Source organism: Leptonotus elevatus, chromosome 12 (genome assembly GCF_054856555.1).
Source record: "Leptonotus elevatus isolate MCC_2025b chromosome 12, RoL_Lele_1.0, whole genome shotgun sequence".
NCBI classification, from domain to species: Eukaryota; Metazoa; Chordata; class Actinopteri; order Syngnathiformes; family Syngnathidae; genus Leptonotus; species Leptonotus elevatus.
Genome location: NC_141250.1, coordinates 509,740 through 537,725, shown reverse-complemented (window position 1 = coordinate 537,725; position 27,986 = coordinate 509,740). Strand labels below are relative to the sequence as shown.

Genomic DNA, 27,986 nt, shown 5'->3' with positions numbered 1-27,986 from the left:
AGACTACTCACCCCAAACTGTTGATGTTGATAGTTTATTGAAAATAAATAAATAAATTCATATTCTACTTCATATTCTACGGAGCGCATCTAGCAAAACTTTTGAAAGTGGAGGGGACAGATCATGGTCTTTATGAAACTGAGGGGGACGTGTCCCCTCTGTCTCCACTGCCATCTGTGCCCATGGGACTCGCGTATTTCTCTCCATTGTTACATTCACACGCTTAAAGGTGTATTCAAGGATCTTCTTGAAAAGTAGAAGCCAAACGTCTGTTTGTCTTCTTTTTTTTATGCGCATGCAGATGATCATCCTACAAGCTCTCTTGCTCATTCATCACTTCATAGACGGATGTCTTCTTGCGGCTCTCAGCCATTTTCAAAGTATGCAGTGATATCGGTAGAGCTACAACGATGAATGGCTAAATCCGAAGCTCAGTGGTTACATGCTACCAACACTCGAAGTGTGCATGCGCAGCTAGGCAGGAGCTCGCACGACGTCGTTGAGGCAGATTGATTGACGGGATCAAGAACCAATTGTTAAGATGATCCAGCCGGAAGATTCAGCGACAAAAGATCCTTGAATCCACCTTTTACTTGAATTTCTCACGCTAAGTAAAAGTAACACTGAAAAAAAAGGCTGGCATTGTTAAAAAGGTGGCTGTTGTTTTGGCGTTCAGTCAGTTAGGAAGCCAGTTAGATTGTCCAGTAGTGGCGTGCCCAAACCCGCTTTCCTTGCGTTCCCTTTTTATTCCCTAGTTTTGTCCCCAGGAGTTGAGCATGTACCTAAAGCGAGTACCTGTTTACTTGAGAAATTGTTGGCACACATTAGTGATTTAATTTTCAGTTACTGCTATATTTTGATAGGTAGTTGCCCTCTTTATTTGCTACTATGAGTGACACAATTGTGTACAAACTCCCGTTTTACTCTGCTTTGCATTCAAGGTTGAGCACCGGGAAACGGTGAGTTGTACTTTTGGTTAATCTCCATGTCTTCATTGCTGCTGGCTTACAGCGGTGAGTCTAGGATAGTGGTGGGTAAACTCCTGCAGTCCGGCAGGTTTTGGATGTTTCCATTCTCCAACATGATAAATGATCCTGTTGATTGGAATCAGCTTGTGTTGGAAGAGCTCCAAAACCTGCAGAACTCCAGCCCTCGAGGACCGAGTTTGCCCACCCGTGGTCTAGGCTAAAGCAGTCATGGGGTACCCGTATTGTAAAACAACAACAGACAAGCAAGACTAAAAGGCCAGGGAGCATTTTTAATGCTAGTCCAGTCCTGATTTGAATGCTGTGCAATGCTGTATTTAAAATATAATTCAGTGTAAGTTTAGCTAACATCGACATTCACACTTATTTTTCATTATATACATTGCAAACCACCTTTGGCGACAGTTTACAGTAGAGAAATGAACATTCAATTCAGGGGCAACAGCTCTGGTAGACATTTCCTGCAGTCATTATACAAATTGCACGCTCCCTCAAAACTTGTGGTATCTGCGGGATTGTGCTGTGTGATAAAACGTGGCCTTTTAATGTGGCCAGTTTATTAAAGAACACCTGTGCAATAATCATGCACATCTTGATATGACACATATGTGGACACGAGAAATGCTCACCACCACAAATTTAGACAGATTTACAAACTATATTTGAAATAAATTGCATTTTATGTGTGCAGAAAGTTTTAGATCTTTGAGTCCAGCTCGTGAAAAATGGGAGCGAAAACAAAAGTGTTGCATTTATATTTTTGTTCAGTGTATATAACTGAATTTAAAAAGTCCTGTAGTCTTAACGTGAATTTTATGTTGGTATGAAAGGTTGTTTCCTTATGTTACCCTCTTTCATTTGCTGTTGAATTAAGAGAGACACACACACACTTTTTTTCTTTTTCTTTTTATATTTGCAGGCAAACAGCATCAGCAGTGTACTGCAAAACCGAAAATTTCTAAATGACCTGGACCCCTGGACAAAATATTGTTTCCAGGTTCAAATCATTGCAAAAGTGAACAGCAAGCCCAATCAGTCCAGCAGTACAGTTTGTGAGAGCACCACCGGCGGTAAGTGTCATTCAGCGATTGCTAATTTTTTGCAACCTCATCAAAGACAAAAGAACTCCTTTCTTTTTGTCCTGGGGACACACCAAAGTCGGAGTTAAGAGACGGTTCCACCTCCACTGACGACGCTGGAAGGCCAGAACCCCTGGCTACCAGCTTCCTTCCCACCAATGTTTTTCTTCTCCCTTTTAATGGTGGGGAAACAAAACTCATCGCAACCTTCATTTTAATGACTGATTTACTGAGGTTATCTGTTATCCTGATAAAACTATCTAAAAAATCGATGTGGTGCTCCAAAAGGCGAGCTCAAGATTAATTTAAATATAAAACTTGAGTCTCCTCCAATTAATAAATGTAATAATTAATTGACCAAATTTACGCTATAGGTTTCTTGGCTCAGGAAGTTTGGAATTCACTCATAGACAGCTTTATTTCTTTTCCTTCTTTTATTTTGAAAGTTGTCACTTCAAACAGGTGAAAAACCTTAAAACACAAAAAAGAAAAAGAAATTCAGGAATGTGACCCAAATCCATAAATCAATCAACATAATCCAAGCTCAATAAATCATTCATAAATTACCTGGAATTAACCATAAAACCTTGGAAAAACTCAAATTTGAAGGACCCAACCCTTTTTTTTAAATACACGTTTTAATCACAATTAGGGCTGCTCGATTATGGAAAAAAAATCATGATTATTTTGGCAATAATTGAAATCACGATTATTCAAATGATTATTTATTTTTGGCCCAGACCGGGGTGGTGGTCCCCCTTTTTAAGAAGGACTGGAGGGTGTGTTCGAACTACAGAGGGATCACACTCCTCAGCCTCCTTGGTAAGGTCTATTCAGGGGTGCTGGAGAGGAGGGTCGGTCGGGAAGTCGAAACTCGGATTCAGGAGGAGCAGTGTGGTTTTCGTCCCAGCCGTGGAACAGTGGACCAGCTCTACACCCTCGGCAGGGTCCTCGAGCGTGCGTGGGAGTTCGCACAACCAGTCTACATGTGCTTTGTGGACTTGGAGAAGGCGTTTGACCGTGTCCCTCAGGGAGTCCTGTGGGGGGTGCTTCGGGAGTATGGGGTACCAAGCCCCCTGATACGGGCTATTCGGTCCCTGTACGACCGATGTCAGAGTTTGGTCCGCATTGCCGGCAGTAAGTCTAATTAGTTTCCTGTGAGGGTATGACAACGCCAAGGTTGCCCTTTTTCACCGATTCTGTTCATAACTTTTATGGACAGAATTTCTAGGCGTAGCCGAGGCGTTGAGGGGGTCCGGTTTGGTGGCCTCAACATTGCATCTCTGATTTTTGCAGATGATGTGGTGCTGCTGGCTTCTTCAAGCCGTGATCTCCAACTCTCACTGGAGCGGTTCGCAGCCGAGTGTGAAGCGGTTGGGATGAAGATCAGCACCTCCAAATCCGAGACAATGGTCCTCAGTCGGAAAAGGGTGGAGTGCCCTCTCCGGGTCGGGGATGAGATCCTGCCCCAAGTGAAGGAGTTAAAGTATCTTGGGGTCTTGTTCACGAGTGAGGGCAGAATGGAGCGAGAGATCGACAGGCGGATCGATGCAGCGTCTGCAGTGATGCAGACGCTGTATCGGTCCGTTGTGGTAAAGAAGGAGCTGAGCCGAAAGGCAAAGCTCTCGATTTACCGGTCAATCTACGTTCCTGAACCTATGTTCACGAGAACAAGATCCCGGATACAAGCGGCCGAAATGAGTTTTGTCCGCAGGGTAGCCGGGCTCTCCCTTAGAGATAGGGTGAGAAGCTCGGTCTTCCGGGAGGGACTCAGTGTCCTGCCGCTACTCCTCCGCGTTGAGAGGAACCAATTGAAGTGGCTCGGGCATCTGGTTCGGATGCCTCCTGGACGCCTCCCTGGGTAGGTGTTCCGGGCATGTCACACCGGCAGGAGGCCCCGGGGACGACCCAGGACAAGCTGGAGAGACTACGTCTCTCGGCTGGCCTGGGAACGCCTTGGGATCCCGTCGGAGGACCTGGCTGAAGTGGCTGGGGAGAGGGAAGTCTGGGCTTCCCTGCTATAGCTGCTGCCCCCGCGACCCGATAAACGGTAGATGATGGATGGCTGGATGGATAATTGCACAGCCCTAATCACAATTTAATCCATAGCCATAGTTATCATCAATATTTAAAACTTATGATAACCCACTTTCTAATCTTACATTTTAACAATACCTTCTATCACACAACATCTGATATACTGTTTATATTTGTATTTTTATCACGAGTTTAACAAGTTCAACAACAAACAAAGCACCAAACCTGGGAGGTATTCCATCAACGCAGCTAAGAAAGCGAGGCTCGTGCAAAAAAGCGAGGCTTGAAGTAACACCATCTCCGAATAAAGCACCAAGTCTTTCCACTTACCCAATCCAACCGCGTCTAAGATAGGCTTGCATAGCCTGACTTTGTGAGTGCTCCCGGGGTAGATAAGAAGCTATGGGGTCCATTTCACAAAGCATGTTCAACAAACACTGAGACTAAACCCGAACAGCGAATTGACATGCCCTGAGATAGGAAACTCTGCGTTTTCGGTTCCAGGACAGCTGATTTGAGGTAGTTATATCAATGCAGAGTTGTTTCGCCTGGCGTTATCACTAAATTAAAAAGTCCACATCAATGGAGCCCCGATTTGTCGAGTCACCATGGCAACGGGGAAGCGCAGTGCGCGGCGGCGCCCTCTGAAAATCTTAATGCGATCATATGGCGAAACTTGAACATGTCTTTAGAAAAAAAGTGCAACATCGCAGCAGCGTGGGAGAATATTGCTGCTCGGGTGTTAGGTCAATGCGTAAATTTAAATGTAGTCCTTTGCAACCACAATAATATTACAGGGGAAACCTGTTGAATGGTAACTCGTTAATTTATTTCATTTAGGTGCAATCCTGCGGGGGAGAAGCGCACTTGACTTAAGATGAAATATAAAACATTCAAACGGTTATAAGAAAAAAACGGAGTGCAACACACAATATATGCTGTGATGTGAGCGCATTACAACGGCTGGTAATGTTGCAAATAAAAAGGACGGATTAAATTGTGTATGTGGGTGAACCGCTCAAAAAGATAACTGTCTGGAAATGCCAGCATATCTATGCGCGGTCTGATACAAATTTCAAGACGAATATTTAATTCTCTGCGCAATAATGTGGCACCTTCATCAATAGGGTCATTGTCAAAAACATGCCATGTTCGTGCCAAAAGTGGATTTTACGCTATAGACTTAAGACATATTTACACAAAAACTCGCCACAGCGGACTTTATGAATGAGGAAATGTGGCTGAAAGGAGGCGGGGACAGAGAAAACCTCGAGGTTCATTGCAGAAAACCTGCAACCAACCAGGTTTCGTTTATGGAACATGTTACTACGGTTACTGACCGAGAGCTGAAATTACCTATTTTTATGAAACAAGCTAGTTACCTCTTTTCCTCTGGTTTCAATTACCTCCCTTTATGAAACGGAAAACGTAGAGTTTCCCACATTTCAGGGTTTCTTGACCCAGAGTTCTCATTAAACCTGCTTTGTGAAATAGACTCCTGGTGAGTCGATGGCGAAATTGCGATCAATCATGTCAAAAGACAACAAAACTTCTCACAAACAGAACAAAAGTTATTGATGGGCCTGTATGAGGAATTCAATACTGAAATCACAAAAAAAAAGGCAATACTACTGCTATCAATAAGGTGAGGGAAATGTCATTGGCAAAAAAAAAAAAGCTGACAGACTAAATGCATAAGTTACAATTGTTTCATGTTAGATGTGTATTTCACATTAATCGTGTTATTAATTATCAATTTAATGTAAAGCACTTCGAATTTACGTACATATTCATTCTTTACTGTTACATCTCAACAGTAGCCATCTCAGCAGCCAAAAGGGAACATGGCAACAAGTCGGCAAGTAGCCTATAACACTTAATAGGTGTCGAGCTGTAAATGTTGCCCACCATTGTAGCCACCAGAAAAAAAGACTTTGGAAAAAAAAAAAAAAAAGACTGAAGCCACTGCCACAGGTAGGGGACCTCCGCCTGCTACATTCACAACAGCAGAAGAGCTGGTGCTGAGCAGCAATCTCGGGTGGACACTGAATGAGGAAAACGAGGGGGGGGGGGGGGGGCACAACCCTAACCCTATGTGGGTGAGAAGGCATTTTTTATGAGACTATATTGTTTTTACCTCATTTTATGTAGATCGCTTAATAATGATGGCAATAATATATCATAAAATAATAAGGCATCTTGAGTTACATTTGATGTGGGACTTCTATATGAATTTGTTTAATTAAAGCAATTGATTTTGTAAACAGGGAAAGTGGTGAGATATAAGCTCTCTCGCTTTCAAGTCCAGTCTCTTTTTTCGTCCAAGGGGGATTTATCTTCTCTGGTACACTTAGCCAACCATCCTTTCAAAACCAAAGCTCAACACTGCCATTTAGGGTAGTGTGCTAAATTACATCTTATAATAAACTAAATGTGCATAAGTGTCATTAATCAAATACGTCATACAAAAGAAAATATACCATTTCAAGTGCTACACAAGCGCAGAAATCCACATTACGGAAGTCTTTTGACGTTTTTTTGACACAGCTAAACTAAGCTTGACAGTTAACCTGCTCCGCAGCAGGTTAGGTCTGCAGCATAAATTTCCATGTTCACTGAGTGGGCATTCACATAAACCACCGTGATGGAACAAAACGCTGATAAAAATCAGCCGGGTTCTTTGAAATTTTCCTTAAACCGGCTTGATGAAATACCCCCCTGGTTTTGCGTATGGCAACACACATTAATTAGTAAGGGATGGTAAGAAACATAAATAACACATCTTCTTTTTCTGGCATGTGACACAAAAGCGGAAGCTGTATGGGTGCCGGCAGCAGTCACGTTTCTCATCATGACAATGGCAGTAACTCTTGTGGCGATTGCTGTTGTTTATAGAAGAAGGATTTCCCATTTTCTTTGTCCAAAAGACAAACTGCCTCCGGTATGTTTTTTTTGTTTTGTGATTGGGGGCTGTTTTAAGTGCATGGAGCAAGTAACCTCTAGCTGCCTGCATGTCATTTTGAACTTCAACACAAACTGTTATGTCTCTCTAGTACCTGTTGGCAACCCCGAACTCTCCTCTCTACTGGGCCATGCACAACTCTGAACGACTTGAAGAAGTTTACAATTCAGTCAAAGTCATTGCAGAGGACAAGTCTGTGGAGTAAAGACAGTAAAGTCCTTGGATGAATTGTGGACCACCTTCCGCAGAAAGCTTGTCACTGACACAGGATTCAATAGAAAAATAAATAGAAAAGCAGATTAACAGTAACTGTGAGAGATTATGTCCATCGTTCCCTCCAATTTTTCTGTGTGTCTGAGCATTCACACAAACATACTTAGCCATCAACGTGTCTCAAGATGTCCTAAGATGTCTTAATAAGCAAAATCAAGACATCTCAAGACATTTTGGAACATTAAGACGTCTTAAGACAAACATTTGAAAACACCAATCCTTGACAGAGCAGCACATGGGATGCCCCCCAAACAGATTTTCGTGTCTTGAAGACACTTAATATCTTAAAACATCTTAAATCATATTTCCATACAGATCTTAAGATGTCTTGAGACATGGTATCATGACATAGGCAGCACATGGGATGACACCCAAACAGATTTTTGTGTCTTGAAAATATGTAATGTCTTCAAGACGTCTTAAGACATATTTCCTTTGTCTTAAGACATGCACATCTTAAGATGGCTTGAAACATGCAGGTATTATGAGAGAGCAACACATGGTGTCTTGAGACATGATATGGATGACTCAAAGAAATGGTCAAGCTGTCTTGTTTCAATGGCAGTATTATGATGATAATGATCTATTGATATTTTGCTGTAAAACCTTATATAATGTTATTAGAGTGTCAAATAAAAATTAAATGACCCCCAATATTTAACTTACATTGTTTATCATTTAGATCCTTGTGTAATGGAATTGTTATGGTACGAACTAAGAATAATTAACTAAACAAATTATGAACAAACAAGCAATGTTTCTTTACATGGAACAGGATATGGTAATGTATGATTTTTTAAATATTATATTCTATTATATTTTTATAAATATTCTCAAAATAAGATGAAGATAAACTGGAAGTGAAATAAAAAAAAAATTAAGTGCTAAATGAATATATGATTGAACTAAATTACTATCACACAAAGAATAATCAATTTTAAATATACAATAACAATACATTAAATACATTAATAATGATTACAACAAAATGGCATAATGTATTAAATAAAATGTCATTCAACTTAAAAAAATATATTTGATTAAATCAATCTATACTGTAATACCATAGAGATTTGAGAACAAAACAAAACACATTCAAACAAATTAAAAATGTCAAACTATTAAATTAAATTACATTTTAAAATAAATTTCGACACACAGTTTCAAATACCCTGGGATAACAAAGTGCAAGGTACAGCTGCCTTCACTCTTGCGACAGTGTCGTGTGTTGAAAAAAAGTTTGTCAAAGCACCACCGTGGCTGTTCGCGAACTAGGTACAGTATGCTAGTTCAGTGTAAAAGTGAGTATTTCTATCGCTTTACCGTGGGCTACAAACAAACAGATTTCCTCTCTTAGCCGCTGGCTAATAGCTAGCTAACAATGCTAGCTATTGCAATAGAGCGTTTTCACTGACGTCACGTGACAGATGCACGGCTATATTGGAGATATACGTAAACAAGCTTAGGAAATCTAATGGAGAATTGTGCCATTTGACGCGTCTTTACCGATGTCAAAACAACTGAAAAGCTCGGCAAAGCCCACCAAAGAGGCTAAGGCATATAGGGAAGGACTTGGACAACAGGAAAAATAAAAAACACTTCTTATCAGTGGTGCAGATCCATATGAGTTGGCCTCCTTCTTGGATCCATGACGACCCGGCGATTCTTCCTTCAATTACATACCCCGACATTGTGAACTACCTGGTTTTCTCGCTGAGCCCGTGCACAGCAGAAGACCTTAAATCTTACAAAGGTTTGGAGGCCTACAAACAAATGGTGTGTGGATGGGTGAGGGAGACACAGTACCAAGTCATCAACAACCGTTGCATTGTGAAAGTCAAAGTAAGTGCAATGCTATTGTGTTATCCATCTATCCTTGTCTGCATGTCATATTGATGTTTCAAGGTGTAGCCAAGTGTTTTCACATTTGAACCCCAACCCCCGCCCCCTTTTTTTTTCAATTTACACTGTAATCATGGGGATCTAATCATGAGAAATTTGCAAGCGACATGTTCATAGATGAGCATAGGAAATGTCATGAAAATGTCAAAGTACAAGACACAGGTTTCTTTATTAATCCAAGTGTCCCATTCCTGGGTGCCTCTCCCGATTGCTTTCTTTCTTGTGATTGTTGTTGTGTTAGTGTAATTGAGGTAAAATGTCAATTTTGTGTCAAAAGTGACACATTTTGTTAAAGGACAGTGAAGGAAAACTGTCACTTAACCGAAACCACCAGTATTTCTACCAAGTGCAAACTCAACTTGGGGTGTGTAAACTTGAATCAGCCTATTTTGTTGTTTGGACAGAAAAGGATCTGCATGTGGAGCACATTTTATTTGATGAAGAATTCTTGGGTATGATATGCCAAAAAAGCAAGCACATTTTTGATGCAGCCATTTTGCAAGAATTAGTTGGCAAATTTTACACAAGGCTTTCTATGGCAAATGTGTCCTCACAACCTTTCTCTCTTCATTTTCGATAAATCATAAGTTTTCAACCTGCTCTCATTTGGTCATTTTTCATCATCATTTTTTCATTAAAAAACTGAGAACATGTTCGCGTTCCCCAAACCCTTGCCGTTCTAACGAGCCATTTCTGGAATCTGCATCTTCAACCGTTAAGTCGTGAGAGGCTTTTGTTCGAGGTGTGCGTATCTCAGACATTTCAGTTGAATGTGTGTGCGTGATGTCTCCAACAAGTTAAAATCAAATGTGTGTGCGTAAATGTGCATGTTTCTTAAAGGGGCAGTAAGATACTTTTAGTTTATGTTGATTATGGTTAACTACCACATTTCTTGACCGATTTCAATGGTTTAAATTTTAAACTGTTCAGCTCATTTAAATGTTTTTAAATACATAAAAATAAAAAGCTTGGCCAATTGATTAGGTACACCCAGGATTCTGGTCAATTAATTAGGTACACCCTAGATTCTTGCCACTCCGCCCACCCAGGGCGGCGGCCATCTTGGCCAATTAATTAGGTACACCAAGGATTCTCTCCCCTCCGCTCGCCCAGGGCGGCGGCCATCTTGGCCAATTGATTAGGTACGCCCAGGATTCTCGCCACTCCGCTCGCCCAGGGCAGCGGCCATCTTGGCCAATTGATTAGGTACGCCAAGGACTCTCTCCCCCTCACCCACCTGGGTCGGCGGCCATCTTGGTCATTTAACTACTACTAAAATTACTACAACTACAAGTACTACTAATACTACAAGTACTTGCTACTACTATACTACTACTACTATTGCTACAAGTATTGCGTCTTTCCACCTTGCAAGAGTCAGCAGGCCCATTCAAAATTTCCGCGGAAATTTTTCTAGTTATATATATAATTCGTACAAATCGGACTTCTGAGTAAAAAATGCCTCAGAGTTTGACCTCATTCTCAGAGTTTAAACATTCAAGCAAAGCCGAACGTACCTTGATTGGGTAGCCAAGTGAAGCCGAGCGATGCCGAATGCTCACGTTGCGGTAGTGGAGGCGAAGCGCTGCTCATTTCCAGTCAGAGCGGGTGAATACTTCCGGAGGTGCTCCGTACATTTGCGAGTGCATTTTGATTTTTCCACAACAATTTTCTTCGACATGGGCTCAAAAAACAACAGTGCCAGTGGCAGAAAAGAAAAACATACAGTGCTACGAACCATAATGGATTTAGGAAGGAGATTATCGCTCCTTTGTAACTACTTCCGTAAATTAGTGATGTGCCCTACTATGCCGAGGCGCCGATGCGTGTGCCGAGTAAACCGGAAAACAATCTGCAAAGCGCGCATCGAGGCATGTGTTGATTACGCTTGTGGGCACGCCCGAAGCCTCGGAACGCGCGTTGCTACGTCCGAAGCCTCGCGAGACGGGCTTCCTACGTCATCGCCAACACATAGTTTCGCGGGTGATTCGAAATAAAATGGCGCACCGAGACGACAATGAGCTCACAGGTGACACTGACACACCCAACTCGCATCTTCAAACCTCAATTCAATCGGATTCGTTTTGCAATGGACGCACCGTCCAGTCCACAACGAAAAAGAAGAGAACATCCCCTGTCTGGGATCATTTTGAGCAGATCTCTCCTAAAAAGGTACAAATTATAATAATCAGTGTGAAAATATATTGTAAATTATTGTGACAACACAGTGTATCCCTCGTTTTAATGTATTTCTTCTACTTGCTGATATTTCAAAAGGTGAAGTGTAAACTTTGTTCTAAAGAACTTGGGTACCAAGAGAACACTTCATCTATGTTGAGGCATTATAGGGCCCTGCATGAAAATAAGGAGACAACTCAAATAGAACCACAGCCTACTCTGTTTCTGTTAAACTGCAGTGGATAAGAATGCAGTGGAAGAGGCATTGATCAATATGGTAATTGAAGATTGCCAGCCCTTCAGTTTTGTGGAGGACACAGGGTTCAGGAAGCTTATCTAGTCACTTGTCATTTCATTGATGAGCACACCTCTCTGCACTCAGCTGTGTTAGGTGTGCGCCATTTCCCTGACCGCCATACAGCTGAGAACATGGCTGCCGTTAAATCGGCACTCATGGCACAATGGGGCATTTCCACCAAAGTAACTTGACTTGTGACAGATGGTGCATGTGCCAGACACCTTCATCTGCACAATTTGTGTGGCGCACACATTAAATCTGACGGTGAAGAAGGCTCTGGCAGAAAACACTGAGCTGTCTGAGATCCGTCTTTAGTGTAGGAGGATAGTTGGCTACTTTAAAAGTAGTACCACTGCAAAGGTGAATTCCTTTATTACACAGCAGTATTCAAATTAATGCTGAATGACTTGAATAATGTTTTGTTTCCTATTGTATTTTTTATGGACAAGGCTGACACAGGTGCAGGAGCAAATGAAGCCTACAGAGCCTGTGCTGAAGCTCATTCAAGAGGTAAGTTGACATCCATAACTGCTTCCACTCCCCTTTCAAACAATAATGACCTTTTATTTTAAGGTGGAGACACGCTGGAACAGCACCTTCCACATGCTGCAACGCATGTACAACCTCAGGAAAGCCATAGGAGCAGCCCTGGTAGGCCTACACAATGACATTACCCCACTCACATCCCACCAGTTGAGGCTAATTTCTGAGAGTCTGCAGGTACGTCCCCATTTAATGATGCCACCGTAGAGCTCTCAGAGGAGAGGAGAGTGTCTGGGTCCAAGGTCATACCACTTTTGGCCATGCTGCACCACACCTTGGAGGATGACATGGGAACCATACAAATGGAGAAGAGCAAAGCAATGGCTGAGGGTCTTAAAAAACAACTGAGGGACAAGCTCTACAACCTCCAAGCCATGAGCATCATGTCACTGGCAACACTGCTGGATCCCAGGTTTGTATCAGTTGTCTGTTTTTCTCATCTGTCTACTAGTACCAACAAATGAGCAACTGCCTCTTGTTGAACAGTTCACAACTGCAATGAGTCTCATTGTCATTTGCAGGTTCAAGAAGATAGGCTTCTTTAGCCCCAATAAAGCACAAGAGGCTGAGAGGAGGCTCACAGCTGAATGTGCGACAGTGATCCACAGGACATCTTCCTCCTTCTCCTCCTCCAACCCATCATCTTCATCAACACAACCGGACACATCAGAAGCTTCCCAGCCTGTGGAGCAAGGTAATATTCGATACATTCTAATGCTGTTAATTAAGCAATAGGAAATGAGCAGCAGTGCATTATTGTGGGATAAGGCATTATTTTGCTCCCATCTCTACGATGGGCAGCCAGAACTGCCTGTTGGCTGTTAGTCTGTTTGTTGTGTCTTAGGTGACAAACTGTGGCGGCGATTGGACCACACAGTCATGCAGAGGAGGACCCAGAGTGAGACCGCAGATGCGACTGTGGAGGTCCACACTTACCTGGGGGAACCCAACATAAGCAGGATGTCAAACCCCCTGGACTACTGGGAGCTGCACAGACATGTCTACCTAAACCTCTACAAACTAGCAATAACCTTTCTCTGTACCCCGGCCTCATCCGTCCGTCCCTTGCGAAATACTATTTTCAAAAGCAGGAGAAATCCTATCTAAAATAAGAAACCGTTTAAAGCCCAAAACTTTGGAAATGCTAGTTTTCCTCAATAAAAATTAATGAAAGGTGTGTCTTGTTCCTTGTTTATATGTCAATGTCTAAAATAAAGCAATCATTATTTCAAGTAACATGCACATTCATTCACATCACAACTCCCTGCCCTTTTGACCCCATCAAATCCATGGTATCATTTTAATCACTCTGTCTGTCATGACATTTATTTTCCACATGAAGGCGCAATAGAACAAATTAAGCCTCATGATGCTTCGGCCCAGGAGCGAACCAGTTGGATGGAAGGCCTCATTGCTTCATGATGCTTCAGTTTACCATCACTACTGTAAATACTGGCACAAAGACCCCCCCTTAGCTGTTCAACAACGTGCCTGACGCTAAACAGCGCACAAGGACCCCTTGGTAGTCTAACAATATGCCCAATGTAAAATGCACTAACTCAGCACTGAACTAAAGCATGCATTCATTAATTTAGCATTTTTCATCCCCTTAGGCCATCACACCACAATAAAAAAGGTAAGGTATTTTTTATTTAAATACTGTACAAGGTGTAAATGTTTTTTACATAAATAGGAATTAAAATAGGAATGTTCTGTTTTTGGAGCTTGGGAACGGATTCATTGTATTTACATGATTTCCTATGGGAAAAAAATGTTTCGGAACCCTGTGCGTTCTCAAACCAACCAGAGACAGTTCAAAAAGGAAAAACTCTTTGAATTTCCCTCCAGTAGGGACTGGATTTCGATTTTACAACCCACAGGAAACACATACCTCAGCGCCTACCGAGACCTGAAAGCCTGTTTAGCAAGCAAACTAGCGATAAGACTGCTTATCAGTCCCCAGACCATGCTACTTGATAATAGGATTTTTATTGTTTATTTTGCTCCTATAAACAAGCAAAGTCAACGTGGTGCCCCCAGAGGTTGCTGAGGAAATTACAACTCCCCTCAGTACCGTCTAAATTTCTCGTTCGCCATTACGGCACCCCAAATAATTGCTACTATATATATATATATATATATATATATATATATATATATTAGAACTGTCAAACGATAAAATGTTGTAATATATTAATCATATCTTAGAATTTTGAATAATCACGATTAATCGCTTAATAAAGGCTTTTTATCAAAAAAAATTCTCTGCCAAATTTGAAGAGCTCTGGTTATGTATTAATTCTTTTGACATTTAATGTTAAGTTGTCAACATTTTTGGACCCACTGCACACGCTCATCCTTCTCTTTTTCTAATCAGTTAATTACTTGCATAATTTAAAATGGAAAAAAATACCCCAATATTTTGAGATCAACAAATATTCTAAATGTGATACGTAAACATTTATTAAATGCATGTAATTATCATCCACTGTCACACTAAAGGATAATCTATGGTAAAAATTAATACTGTGATTAATCTGCATTAATTAATGATTATTGTTTGTGATTAATTAATCAGTTAACACGTTAACTTTGACAGCACTAATGTATATGTATATATATATATATATATATATATATATATATATAGTCGTGATAAGGAGTGCGTGGATGTGGGTGGACCCAAAGGCGAGGGGACACAGGGAGACAGGAATTGTGAACAAAAGGAGAAACTTTATTGAAACAAATGGAGACGGGGGCAGACTGGCAGCCGTGACTGCACGGAGACGGGGCAGACTGGCAGCCGTGACTGCACGGAGACGGGGCAGACTGGCAGCCGTGACTGGACGGAGACGGGGCAGACTGGCAGCCGTGACTGGACGGAGACGGGGGCAGACTGGCAGCCGTGACTGGACTAAATACACCAACACTAATGAGAATCACCTGGGAAACACAATAGGTTGAGGGCACTGATTGGCCAAACACACTGGGAAGGGGAAAGACACACAGGTGGACGTAATCAGACATAACGATATCCTAATTTATTTATCCATAATCTGAAGTCGCCACATTCAATGTTCGTGGCTCTTTGTATTAATAAAATAATTACTAATCCACTCGAACACAAGCATGATCATGCATTTATTCACTACGGTTACACATACAGAATCAAAACACTACCTAACTATCATACGGTGAAAAGAAAATAATACAATTAGGCTAATTTAAAAAAAAAAAAAGGAAGAGTTTAACGAGGTAGAAAGGAAAGGTTTGACTTGCCAAATCTGTGAGATATTTGAAATGGAAGTTGCACCAGCGAAATGTCAAATTGGCTATGAGGCGTGCAACTTACTGGAGTGAGTTGAATCAAGCTAGCGGAGGGAAGGTCGATTGAAAAAAAAAAAAAGTCAAGATTATTTTTTTTTTCAACAGTTCGATGAAGTGCGACGCAGCTCGGGGCTCCCGGCAGATGAGGGGCGATGCAGCTCGGCTCAAGGTGAATGGTGCTTTCAGACGAGGTCGGGGGCTTCAGCCGCAGTTGTATTCTCGGCGCGTCTCAGCTGCCGAGCCCAAATCCAGCTGCTGAGCCCAAGATCCGCTGCGCGCCTTGCGTCCCGAGGGAGACCAGCCGTTGAACCAGCTCGCGCTGCGACAGGACGCTCGGAGGATGGAGCAGGTACGGGTTGAAGCACGGAGGGTTTGAGTGTGCGCTGCCGGAGTCCAAACAGTGGTCGCTGGGTGACACACGGGGTCACAGAAAATTTCGTCTGTGACTTTGTGCCACAGGGGTGGGATGAAACACACACTATATATATATATATATATATTTGTGTGTGAATTAATTTTAGTCAAAAGACTATAACTAAAACCAAATTAAAATTTATTGTCAAAATTAACACTTCACTGGGGTCCACTGTGTAAAAACATGCCAACTCAACCATTAACTCTTTGACTGCTATAAACGTTATATAACGTTTAGTAAAAACCTACGGAGGGGCGCCGAGGACGTTAAAAGACGTTCACTATGGTTTTTTTTGTTTTTTTTTGGAAACAGGTGGAGGAAAGCCTTGGGCAGCTGTGCTGAAAGTATCAAGCAGATCTAGTTAGTATAATGACTCGTTTTGGCCCCTAGATGGCAGCGATGACTCTCTTTGGACAAGATTGGGTGGGCGTCAGTAGAAGACGTGAGGCGGAGCTAGAGTGTTGAGGGGACAATGGCTGATGAAGCAACAATGGCGACCAGTTGCAAGCAGCTCACGCTTGAGCATTTTTTTTCAAAGACGGAAAGCATCGATCAATACTAAAAAGCGCATTGATGTCGACGATGATGATGATGGTGACTCCGAGTTTGACGGCGAAGTTGGAAGCGTTGACGCGACCGTTATGATCACGTAGTAAGCCTCACCGGCTAGCAATGCTAACGCCGGAAAACGCGCAGCACAACCGACCGGGCACTTCTGCACAAGCGAACATTCGATCGGACGATGGAGAGTAGTCGAAAAGCATTGACCAATGCACATTGATGATGATGATGATGATGGTGACTCCCGAGGTTGACGCCACAGTTGGAAGCATTGACGCGGCCGTTATTCTCACGTCATAAAGCCTCACCAGCTAGCGATGCTAACGCCGGAAAACGCGGAGCTGCACAAGCCGACTTTTGATCGGACGATGGAGAGTACCCCGAGTCCAATGCATATTCATCGGAGGAGCGGGTACAGTCTGATCACGGAGAAGACACTGGTTCTGGACTACGATGCCACCATGAATGGAGTGGATAAGATGGATCAGAACATCTCTTACCACCCGGTATAGCAACTGAAGGACATGAGGAAGCCAGACGTAACACCACCGTAACGTAACCGTAGCATGATCCTGATAGTAGACTTGATGGCAACACACACTGCAGTATATACTTGCTATTCCCCGGAAAAAACGGCCGGCAAGAAAGTGTAGCTTCTGCACGCGAAGAGGCAATCGCAGTGAAACTAATCCGTTGTGCAAATCCTGTTGCGTCTCCTTGCACGCAGGGGAGTGTTACACAAAAAGAAAAACTGTCGTTGAAACATCCACATAATTGTAAATAGTACCACAGTTGCACACATTTGTAAATAGTTTGCCAAATTGTTGTCAAATTGTTACACTGTTGAATGTAAATAAATGTATTTTGCTATCAAAAAACACTTTTTCATTCTTGGTGCTAGTGTTTTATAGAAGTAAAGCACTATTTAGGTCTTTGTGACATCATTCATGGACAAAAAGAAGTGTAAAATTCACTAGATAAATAATATCGTTTCACTAAAAGCTTGATTTCTCCGTATTTTGGTCCAAAACAAGCGCATTTGAATGAAACTAACCATTTTCTATTGTTGATTACTAAAGAACGGAATAAGGTAGAAACAAACCATTTTTTCTGATGAAAGATGAGAGTTCAATCTTTCATTTGGTAGTATGTGTGTTTCCATAGTCCAAACAGAAAATTTTCTGTGGACCTTGAAAGATCAGTCAAAATGCTTAAATCGGCTGGCACTCACAGCATCCCTTTTCTGAAAACGTCTGGCAGTCAAAGAGTTAAGCATATATTTCATTGATTTACAGTTAAACATATGAAGTGTGAATGAAATGGGAAACATATTGAAATTTCGACCGAAGACAGATCAATACTAAAGAACTGCGCTCTTGATAACATTTATTTTTTAATAGTCAGATAATAGATGGATGGATGAAAAATAGTGCGATTCTTACAGTGACAGCTTCACATGGCCATTTCTGTGCACACCTTTAAGACAGACAAATTATCTTAAATCAGGTTTGACCTAAGGAGCAATGGTACCTTTATGAATGTACATGGTAGGGCTGAAAATTTATATTGAAATGGCACATGCAATATGTGTAAAGCAAAGAGTTGCAATAACTTCATATGGAATTGTATGTGTTTGTCTGACTTTGACCAATCAGATGCATCATGCAACTTTAAATGTGCATCTGCATCCAATAGGAGAACAGCAATCTAGGGCTTTTACTAACACTAAATAACTTATTTAGGTGATAATACAATGAGCCTGCTTATTTTTCTGCACGAAAAAGTGTATTGCTCTCATTAGAATGATACAGATGTCATTTATTTATTTAGGTACATGTTAAGTATCGCAATAATATTGATATTGCAATATTTAAAATTCACAAAAAATAGTCAGGTTGACTTGAAGATGGCGGCAGCTGTGCGTGCTACTGCTGGAGGATCTGCTGCTGGAGGTTCTCTTTGCCCACGCACAAAATCTATTATTTATAAAACAAGATAGTGGGAAAGTGATCGTGGAAGACGAGCTACTAAACTTTATAGTAGTTAAAATAAAGACATTAAGCCACGATGAAATTGTTTTGTTGACAACAAGCAATTTTTCCTCTGAGTGGATTGAGGAGTCCAAGCGGCTTTTGTGTGAGGTGAACACCGTCCGAATACCACCATATGCTGCGTCGCACACAAAGGACCGCAGAAGGACATGAATAACATCAAAGCCTGCCTGAGGCTTCTAAACGAGTGTGGTGAATATGTTCCTTGTTTCACACTTTTTGGATGAATTGCTACCTGTTGTATTTGGCAATATGGATACCTCAGCGTTGCTTAGTAGAATGGAGCAGCTGAGTCGGGAAGTCAGTCATCTAAGGAGGGCGATGGAAACACAAGCAGAAGTGAGTGACAGAGGTGGAGACACGCTGCATATCGGGCCATGACACTGCGTTTTTTGTTGAAAATAAAACTAGCCATTGTTTGGCCTTTTTTCCTACTCTGCATCTGAGTCCTCCTTTTGCCTCGTGTCAGAACACATCGGCCAGTATAGACCCAGCAGAGAAGCAACGGATGGCCGCCAAGCTCCAGGTCTAGGAAGCCCGCCTCAACCACCAGGAGGAGTTCCACATCGCCGTGGCTGCCCAGCTGACCCAGATCACAGGGCAAGTAAGGGACTTGCTCGCACACCTCCACTGGGTCAGAGCTTCCTCCCCATGCCACGGCACCGACGATCCCATCTGCAGGACCGGGATTGAGACTGGCACCCCCGGAGCGGTTCTCAGGAGGACCAGGACTTTGTAAAGCTTTTCTCATCGATTGCGACATACACTTTGAACACTCGCCACAGGCCTTTCCCACAGACCGTTCATGTGTCGCCTTCATGATCTCCCACCTCACCGGGAGAGCCAAAGCCTGGGCCACAGCGGAGTGGGCATGCAATTCGCAAGCGTGCAACTACTTACCTGATTTTTGTTTGTTTTTGATCCTGCTAACTCTGACCGAGAGAAGGCACTCGAGCTAAGCCGAATACTACAAGGCAAAGACTCTGTGAGTGATTACGCCATACGGTTCCACACCTTAGCAACAGAGAGTGGATGGAACACCACTGTCCTGTACGACACCTTCTTCAAAGGCCTAGCGATGTCCATTCAGGAGCTGCTGGTTCCAGTGGACCTCCCTCCCGATCTGGACTCACTCATCTCTCTTGCCATCCGGACTGACCACCGGGCATGAGAACTTCCCCTGACGGGCGAGCGTAAAACCCAGGAGGACCGAAGCATTTTCCCGGACTCAAGCACCGGGTGTGGTCGTCCCTCCTACTCCACAGTGGGCTTCTCTACAGCAGCCCTCAGCGTCACATGGAGAGGAGCCCATGCAACTCGGTAACGCCCAACTAACCATGGAGGAGAGACAGCGCAGACGACGGGAAGGTCGCTGCTTCTACTGTGGAGAACTGGGTCACCTCGTCTCATCATGCCCAGTCAAAAGCTCTGCCACAGTAAGTCAGACCACGACTTCCGAACCGCCATCCCGTAAGCTTACCCCTGTTAAACTTGTTTGCCGTGCCACGTCAACTAGCCAACTAGCACTGATCAATTCAGGGGCGGACAAGAGTCTGATCGATTGGGGGCTAATAAGAGCCCTTGGGGCTAGAACTGAACTTCTCGCCAGACCCATCAGGGCCACGGCACTTAATGGCAGACATTTTTTTTTTTGCACATCACCGAACCACTTAAGTTGCACGTAGGAGGACCCCTATCAAGGGATAAGCGAGTAGGTGATTACGTGGGTTGCCATATTTATGTATGGCAGTGGTGTCCAAACTTGGTTCTTGAGGGCCGGAGTCCTGCAGGTTTTGGATGTTTCTCTTCTCCACCACACCTGAAGCTCATCAGCAAGCTCTGCATAAGCCTGTTAACGATCCTGTTCATTGGAGCAGGAGCAGGGAAACATCCAAAACCTGCAGGACTTCAGCCCTTGAGGACCGAGTTTGGACACCACTGTCATACATGAATATGGCAACCCATGTTATCATCTACTCGCTTATCCCTTGATTCAACCCTTCACGTTCATAATGACAAGCAGAAGCTGTGTTGTTAAAGACAAAATAGTGTGCAAAACTAGTAAAGCAGGTGCTGCTAATGTGTTGCCCCCAGCCCCCCCACACTTCCACACTACTCTCATGTATGGTATGTAACCGACCATTCATGCAAGTTGGTAAAGAGAAAAAATATCAACGCTTTGTGCTTGTTACAACAAGTGTTATATATATTTGTCTTTAAATATATTCTCATTTCAGATATGGCAAATTATTCACACACTGGACAGTGACGTTCAAATCATTTCTGCGATGTATTCCGACTTAAAAAGCACCAGTTGGACAATACTTCAGAGGTTGGTTTTTAATGTAGTCAATATTTCCATTTTTTTAAGACTCTTATATCAATGTTGATTTTAACCCATTAAGGCCTAAATCGCCTGACAAAACATGCCTATTAAACCAATAGGTGACTTTAGAATCACCCCTAAAAACTTAAAGTTTTTAAAGTGGATATTCAACAATATTGTCAATTCTTCTTTTCCTTTCGACTTTTCCCTTCAGGGGTCACCACAGCGAATCAGTTGCCTTCATCTAACCCTGTCCTCTGCATCCTCTGCTTTCACACCAACTTCCTTCATGTCCTCTTTAACTACATCGATAGACCTCCGCTTTGGTCTTCCTCTAGATCTTCTGCCTGGCATTTGGAAACTTAGCATCCTTCTGCCAATATACTCACTATCTCTCCTCTGGACATGTCCAAATCATCTAAGTCTGGCCTCTCTGACTTTATCTCCAAAGCCTGTAACATGTGCTGTCACTGATGTACTCATTCCTGATTCTATCCATCCTCGTCACTCCCAAAGAGAACCTCAGCATCTTCATCTCTGCCACCTCCAGCTCTACCTCCTGTCTTTTCCTCAGTGTTACTGTCTCCAGACCAAACAACATTGCTGGTCTCACCACAGTTTTATAAACCTTTCCTTTCATTTTAGCTGAAACTCTTCTATCATACATCACACCTGACACTTTTCTCCACCCGTTCCAGCCTGCCTATACACGCTTCTTCACTTCTTTTCCACACTCTCCATTGCTCTGGACTGTTGACCTCACTCTTCCACTTGGGCCCTCCCATTCACACAAAGATACTCCATCTTGCTACGGCGAACCTTCATTCCCCTCCTTTCTAGGGAAAACTTCCACACCTCTGGCTTCTCCTCCACCTGTTCCTTGCTTTCACTACAGAAAACAGAAAACATCAAAGTCCATGGAGATTACTGTCTAACCTCGTCTGTCATCCAGGCTATTACCATAGCGAACAAGAAGGACCTCAGAGCAGATCCCTGATGTAGTCCCACTTCCACTCCGTCACACCTACAGTACACCTCACCACTGTCTTACAGTCCTGCACCACTTGAACATACTTCTATGCCACTCCAGACTTCCTCATACAAAACTACAGTTCCTCTCTGGGCACCCTGTCATAAGCTTTCTCCAGATCTCCAAAGACACAATGCAATGCAAATACTGAATCTGTGGTACTTTTTTTTTGGCATGAAACCATACTGCTGCTCACAAATGTTCACCTCTGCCCTCAGTCTAGCTTCAACTACTCTTTCCCATAGCTTCCGTGTGTGGCTCATCCGCTTTATTCCTCTGTAGTTGCCACAACTCTGCATGTCTCCCTTGTTCTTAAAAATGGGCACCAGCACACTTCTCCATTCCTCACGCATCTTTTCACTATCTAAGATCCTGTTGAACAACCCAGTCAGAAATTCTACTGCTACCTCTCCTAGACACTTCCATACCTACAAAGGTATATCATCAGGACCGAGTGCCTTTCCACTCTTTATCCTATTCAATGCCCTTCTCACTTCGTTTAATCTTTGCTACTCCCTGGTCCACAACAGTCACCTCTTCTATGCTTCGTTGTCTCTCATTTTCCTCATTCATCAACTCTTCAAAGTACTCTTTCCATCTTCCCATCACACTATTGGCATCTGTCAACACACGTCCATCTCTGTCTCTTTGCTTTGCCAACCTGTATAGATCAGTCTCTCCCTCCTTACTGTCCAACCTAGCATACAAGTCATCGTAAAAGCCCCTTGTTTGGCCTTTGCCACTTCTACTTTCACCTTATGTTGCATTTCCCTGTATTCCTTTCTACTTTCTTCAGTCCTCTCAATGTCCCACTTCTTCTTAGTTAACCTCTTTCTCTGGATCCACTTCTGCACCTCCTCATTCCACCACCAAGTCTCTTTATCCCTTTTCCTTCCAGATGACACACTAAAGACTGTCCTACCTGTCTCCCTGATCACATCTGGAAGCACCTCCTGACCATCCAGAGCCTGTCTCAACTCCTTCCTGAAAGTCATACAACACTCTTTCTTTTTCAGCTTCCACCATTTCGTCCGCTGCTCTGCTTTTGCCGTCTTTGTCTTCCTCACCACTAGAGTAATCTTACACACTACAATCCTATGCTGTCTGGCTACACTCTCACCTACCACTACTTTGCAGTCGCTGATCTCCTGCAGATTACACCGTCTACACAAGATGTAGTGTACCTGTGCACTCCTACCTCCACTCTTGTAGGTCACTCTATGTTCCTGCCTCTTCTGGAAGAAAGTATCCACAACAGCTATTTCCATTCTTTTTGCAAAGTCAACCACCATCTGTCCTTCTGCGTTCCTCTCCTGGATACCAAACTTGCCCAGCACCTCCTCATCACCCCTGTTTCCTGCACCGTGTCCATTGAAGTCTGCACCAATGACAACTCTCTCACTTCTAGGGATGCTCTGTATCATTTCATCAAGGTCCAACCAAAAGTTCTCCTTCTCCTCCCGCTCAAATCCTACCTGTGGTGCATACCCACTAAGAACATTGATCATCACACCTTTGATTCCTGGCTTCAGGCTCATCACTCTATCTGACACTCTTTTTACCTCCACGACGTTCCTAACAAAGTCATCCTTCACGATAACTCCTCCTCCATTTCTCTTCCTATCTACACCATGATAGAACAACTTGTACCCTGCTCCTAAACGTCTAACTTTGCTCCCTTTCCACCTGGTCTCCTGAACACATAGTATGTCCACCTTCCTCCTCTGCATCATGTCATACAGCTCTCTACCTTTTCCTGTCACCGTTCCAACATTCAAAGTCCCTACTCTCAGTCCTAGACTCTTGGTGTTCCTCTTCGCTTTCTTTCTACGAACACACCTTCCTCCTCTCCTTCTTCGACCAACAGTAGTCCAGTTTCCATCGGCACCCTGTAGGTCAACAGCACCGATGGTGGTCGTTGTTAACACGGGCCTCGACCGATCCGGTATGGAAGTCATATATTTGATTCGCATGTTTGATTTGGCCAAACTTTCACGTCGGATGCCCTTCCTGACACAACCCTCTGCAATTATCCGGGCTTGGGACAGGCACAAGAAGACACTGGCTTGTGCCACCTTGCGGTATATTCAATAACAATAATAATTCGATATTCAACAATATTGTCAATGCCTACTAAATAATTGATATCTCACCTCCTGAAGCAGATAGAAACATAATTCCAAGCACATTTCAGAGCTTACACATGTGGCATTCACACAAAGGTAAAATTTATTATTATAACCTCCAATATTAAAAAATAAAATAAATAAATAAATCAAAAAACAGGGGGGGACAGACACAAGGCTCGCCATATCTCCTAGCTGTTAAGCGTGTAGCTCGACATAATAATCATAATAATAATAATAATAATTTATCACATTTATATTACGCTTATTTGGACAATCTAAGACGCTTTACAGAGCAGAGAATATAAGTGACAACAGAAACAATAGTAAAATAATACAAGATTAAGGAAAGACCAGTTTGAAGAGATATGTTTTGAGGAGGGTTTTGAAGTTTTCTAGTGAGTCTGTGTTCCTAATGGATTGTGGTAGTGCATTCCAAAGGGTGGAAGCAGCAGCAGCGAAGGCTCTGTCACCCAATGTACGGTGCTTTGTGCAAATAATGGGTGTAAGGGGGGTGGAGTCGGAAAAAGGAAGGGACCGGGTGGGACAGTGGCGTCAGAGGAGATCAGCATGGAGGAGGAGGCATGTTATGGAAGGACTTGTATGTCAGTAAGAGAACTTTGTACTGGATGCAGTGCTGTATGGGGAGCCAGTGAAGCTGTTCGAGAAAGGGGGTGATGTGTTCCCTTGACTGGGTGTGAGTGAGAAGTCCTGTCCGTACATGAACGCTCACCACGACCTTGGCAGTTCTAGGGTAGTGGGTTATAACTTTGATGCTCCTGACTTAAAAATTGGTATTATATATATATATATATATATATTTTTTTTTTATTTTTTTTTTTAAGGAAGAGGACCAACATGAAAAAGAAGAAGAAAAACATAGGAAGAAAAGAAAAAGTAGATCAACATCAGGTAGGTGCTGAGTGTCTTCGCCAGAAAGGTTGCCCTTTATATTAGACATAGGAAAAGCTGTGGCATATTGTGATTGTCAACTATTTTTTTGTGGTCGTTTTGTTTGTTTGTTTTACATAGAAAGGAGTAGTGCAGAAAGCAATAGAGGACTGCAAAAAAAGCAATGTCACTGATCCAAAAATATCAACATATTTTTTTGGCACCAGTAAAACTGCCTACGGTTGTCATCATGGGCGACGGGGAACTAGTGTTGATGAAAGAGCAACTAACAAAGTTTTGGACAGTCATTTTACAATTACCAAATTAATGCTGGTGTCAAAAGTAGTTTTTCAACTACGACTGTTGGCCAAGACAAAGGGTTATTATTTTTCCAAGGTGGATTTGGGAAAAAACATCCAAGTTTTTATTACCTCAAGGCTAGAGTACAATATAGAGGGATTTGCACCCTCTATATTGGATTGGATAAGGTCTCTATTAATCGCCTCCAGCTTATCCAGAATGCCGCTGCTCGTTTGCTTTCTGGTAAATGTAAGCATGATCACATTACACAAGTTCAAGCATCCTTCAATTGGCTCCTGGTCCATTTTCGTATTGATTTTAAACTTCTTTTAATTGTTTTTAAGGCTCTTAATGGTCTTGCCCCTTTTTATCTGTCTGAGCTCCTTCATCCCCACTCCCCAATCAGATCTCTGAGGTACTCTGATCAGCTGATGCTGGAGGTCTCTAAAACCAGGCTCAAGTCCAGAGGTCACAGGGCCTTTGCAGCAGCTGCCCCTAGACTCTTGAATAGTATCTCCTTTTCCATTAGAACCTCCCAGACCCTAGAGCAGGGGTGGCCAAGTTCGGTCCTCGAGAGCCACTATCTACTACAGCCTGTTTTCCATGTTTCTCTCCACTAACACACCTGATTCATAATCAGGATTGTTATCAGGCTTCTGCAAAGCTTGCTGATGAGCTGATCATTAGATTCAGCCACGCTGAAGGAGATAGACATGGAAAACAGGCTGGTAGTGGCTGTCGAGGACCAAACTTGGCCACCCCTGCCCTAGAGGCTTTTCAAATCCTCTTTAAAAACCCACCTTTTTTTCTCTGGCGTTTTATGGATGAGCACACCCGAACCATGGCACTATAGTTCTTTTTAACCTTATTGTACCTATGTTTGTTAAATTTATCACTGTCATTTTATGTATTTCAACCTTGTTGTATGCACTTCAATTGTTTTTGTTTGTAAAGCACTTTGATTGACTGCTGTCACCCTAAATGTATAGTAAAAACACATCCAGCTTATTTGCTCTTGCTCAACTCTGTCGGTCTTTATTCAACATGCAGCGTCCCCACATCAACACTTGTTACACACTCAGGCTTCAACCTGCCTCTCGTGGTACAAGATCGCCCCCTATTGGTGTAACTGATAACAATATATCATATTGTTACATCCTTTCTCTTTTTGAAAGCTTCTTTTTTATTATTTTGACAAATATTGCACTTATTACCGAATTAACACACACACAAAACATAATAACAAGGAAAACAACTTTTCCCCAGTTTCCTGACACGTTTACAACATTTCAAACAAAATAGTGCTGTTCCATCAAAACAAAACAAAATATTACCTTCTTTTTTTTTTTTTAACAACTTTTCCCATCCAACACACTAAGTGTCAAGATTAAATGGTAAAGTCCTTGAAGCGCTGAGGCATGCGAACAACCCTACTACTGCTTGTTGTCGTTGTCCTATCACTACTCGACAGAGCGGCTGTCTGAGGCTGTATAGGTCCTTTTTGGGTGCTTAGTGGATCTACAGTCTCAATGTCCATTGGTCCTGTTTGTGGGTCTCCGTGAGCACGTCTTAGGTGTCCAATCAGTGCTACAGTCCACTGGTGCAATAATAGCTAATAGAATAATAGAAGCTCCTCTTTCAGCGGCTTCAACATGGCGACGAGCACTCGTCGCTTTGGCAGTTTTACCGGTTTGACACTTTTGTCCACTTCCAATGTGTACTCTTCTTCCAGACAGCCATCTCCGGAGAACACATCTGCAAAGTCGGTTCAAATGTCCATTGTCCATTTGTCTCTTTTTCTGTTGTCACAATACTGTCAATGGCCATAATGTTTTCATAGTTTACCTTGATCAATTTCATAGCTTCACTGGCTTTTTTACCTATCAGTGGGACAGTGCAGTCATCATCTACTACTAGGAACTCTAACCGATACAATTTCTGGTTCCTCAGTTTCCCTTTACATTTACCCAGAGGATTCACCTTACAGCCATTGTACAGCACTAGCACAGACTTTGACTCATCAAGTTTTAGATCACTGTTTAACGGTTTAAGAGATAATACATTACATGTAGCTCCGGAATCAATCTGGAATCTGACCAAATTTTTTCCTAAGAGCATGCCTGCAAACAGTTTTGTGTCCTTTTCTATGTTAGAGCCTATGGTATTCACAATTTCACTTTCTGTCACATCTCAATCACACAAAATGTCTTCATATTCACTTTTACAGTTTGCTACACAGTGAACCGATGTCTTTTTCTTGACTTCCGCTGTCCAGCTTTATATTTAGCCGCAAGGTGGTTGTCTTTACCACACTTTTTGCATTTATTGCCAAATGCTGGACATTTTCATTTGTTTCTCTCGTGTGTCCTACCGCAGAACTTGCACTCCACCATGTTGTCTTTGTCTCTTTGCTGCAGGCAGGAAACTCCGTGCATTGCGTGAACTTCCTCCACTGGTCCCGCTATAGCCCTGCAGTTTTCCCGAGACAGCTCTGCTGCTCTACAGTGCTGAAGGCACGAATCCAACGTCAAGGCCCTTTCTCTCAGTAGTCTTTCCCGCATGTTGGAGTTGTTTATGCCACAAACGATCCTGTCTCGTATGAGGGAGTCTCTCAAAGTGGCAAAGTTACATGTTTTAGCCAGTAGCTTCAATTCTGTAACATAGCTGTCAATTGACTCACTGGTGCCTTGGTTCCTCGTGA

General features: G+C 42.7%; 2 protein-coding genes and 1 pseudogene across 2 annotated transcripts in view; 2 read left to right on the top strand and 1 right to left on the bottom strand.

Annotated features, from left to right (window-relative positions):
• The window catches only part of LOC147164223 (interleukin-10 receptor subunit beta-like), a 50,669-nt gene extending 43,296 nt beyond the window's left edge, over positions 1 to 7,373 (top strand). Inside the window, exons 5-7 of the mRNA XM_086091013.1 lie at positions 1,906 to 2,056; positions 6,913 to 7,043; positions 7,156 to 7,373. Coding sequence (XP_085947139.1) covers positions 1,906 to 2,056; positions 6,913 to 7,043; positions 7,156 to 7,269 — 396 coding nt within the window. The 3' untranslated portion in view covers positions 7,270 to 7,373. The remainder of the gene's footprint in view (positions 1 to 1,905; positions 2,057 to 6,912; positions 7,044 to 7,155) is intronic.
• LOC147164218 (uncharacterized) overlaps positions 1 to 27,986 on the bottom strand; it is a 244,729-nt pseudogene that overhangs the window by 59,562 nt on the left and 157,181 nt on the right.
• Positions 8,422 to 13,494, top strand: LOC147164222 (zinc finger BED domain-containing protein 4-like). The gene is made up of 6 exons (XM_086091005.1): positions 8,422 to 9,179; positions 12,165 to 12,225; positions 12,289 to 12,366; positions 12,436 to 12,670; positions 12,780 to 12,952; positions 13,103 to 13,494. The coding sequence occupies exons 1-6, from the start codon at positions 8,961 to 8,963 to the stop codon at positions 13,363 to 13,365; spliced, it is 1,029 nt and encodes a 342-aa protein (XP_085947131.1). The 5' UTR covers positions 8,422 to 8,960; the 3' UTR covers positions 13,366 to 13,494.

Bases quoted from the DNA above. Each gene is read 5' to 3' on its own strand.
- LOC147164222 (XM_086091005.1), top strand. From the start codon at position 8,961: ATGAGTTGGCCTCCTTCTTGGATCCATGACGACCCGGCGATTCTTCCT. The intron at 12,226-12,288 runs GTAAGTTGACAT...TTTTATTTTAAG, and splicing joins TGCTGAAGCTCATTCAAGAG to GTGGAGACACGCTGGAACAG. The intron at 12,367-12,435 runs GTAGGCCTACAC...GAGAGTCTGCAG, and splicing joins AAGCCATAGGAGCAGCCCTG to GTACGTCCCCATTTAATGAT.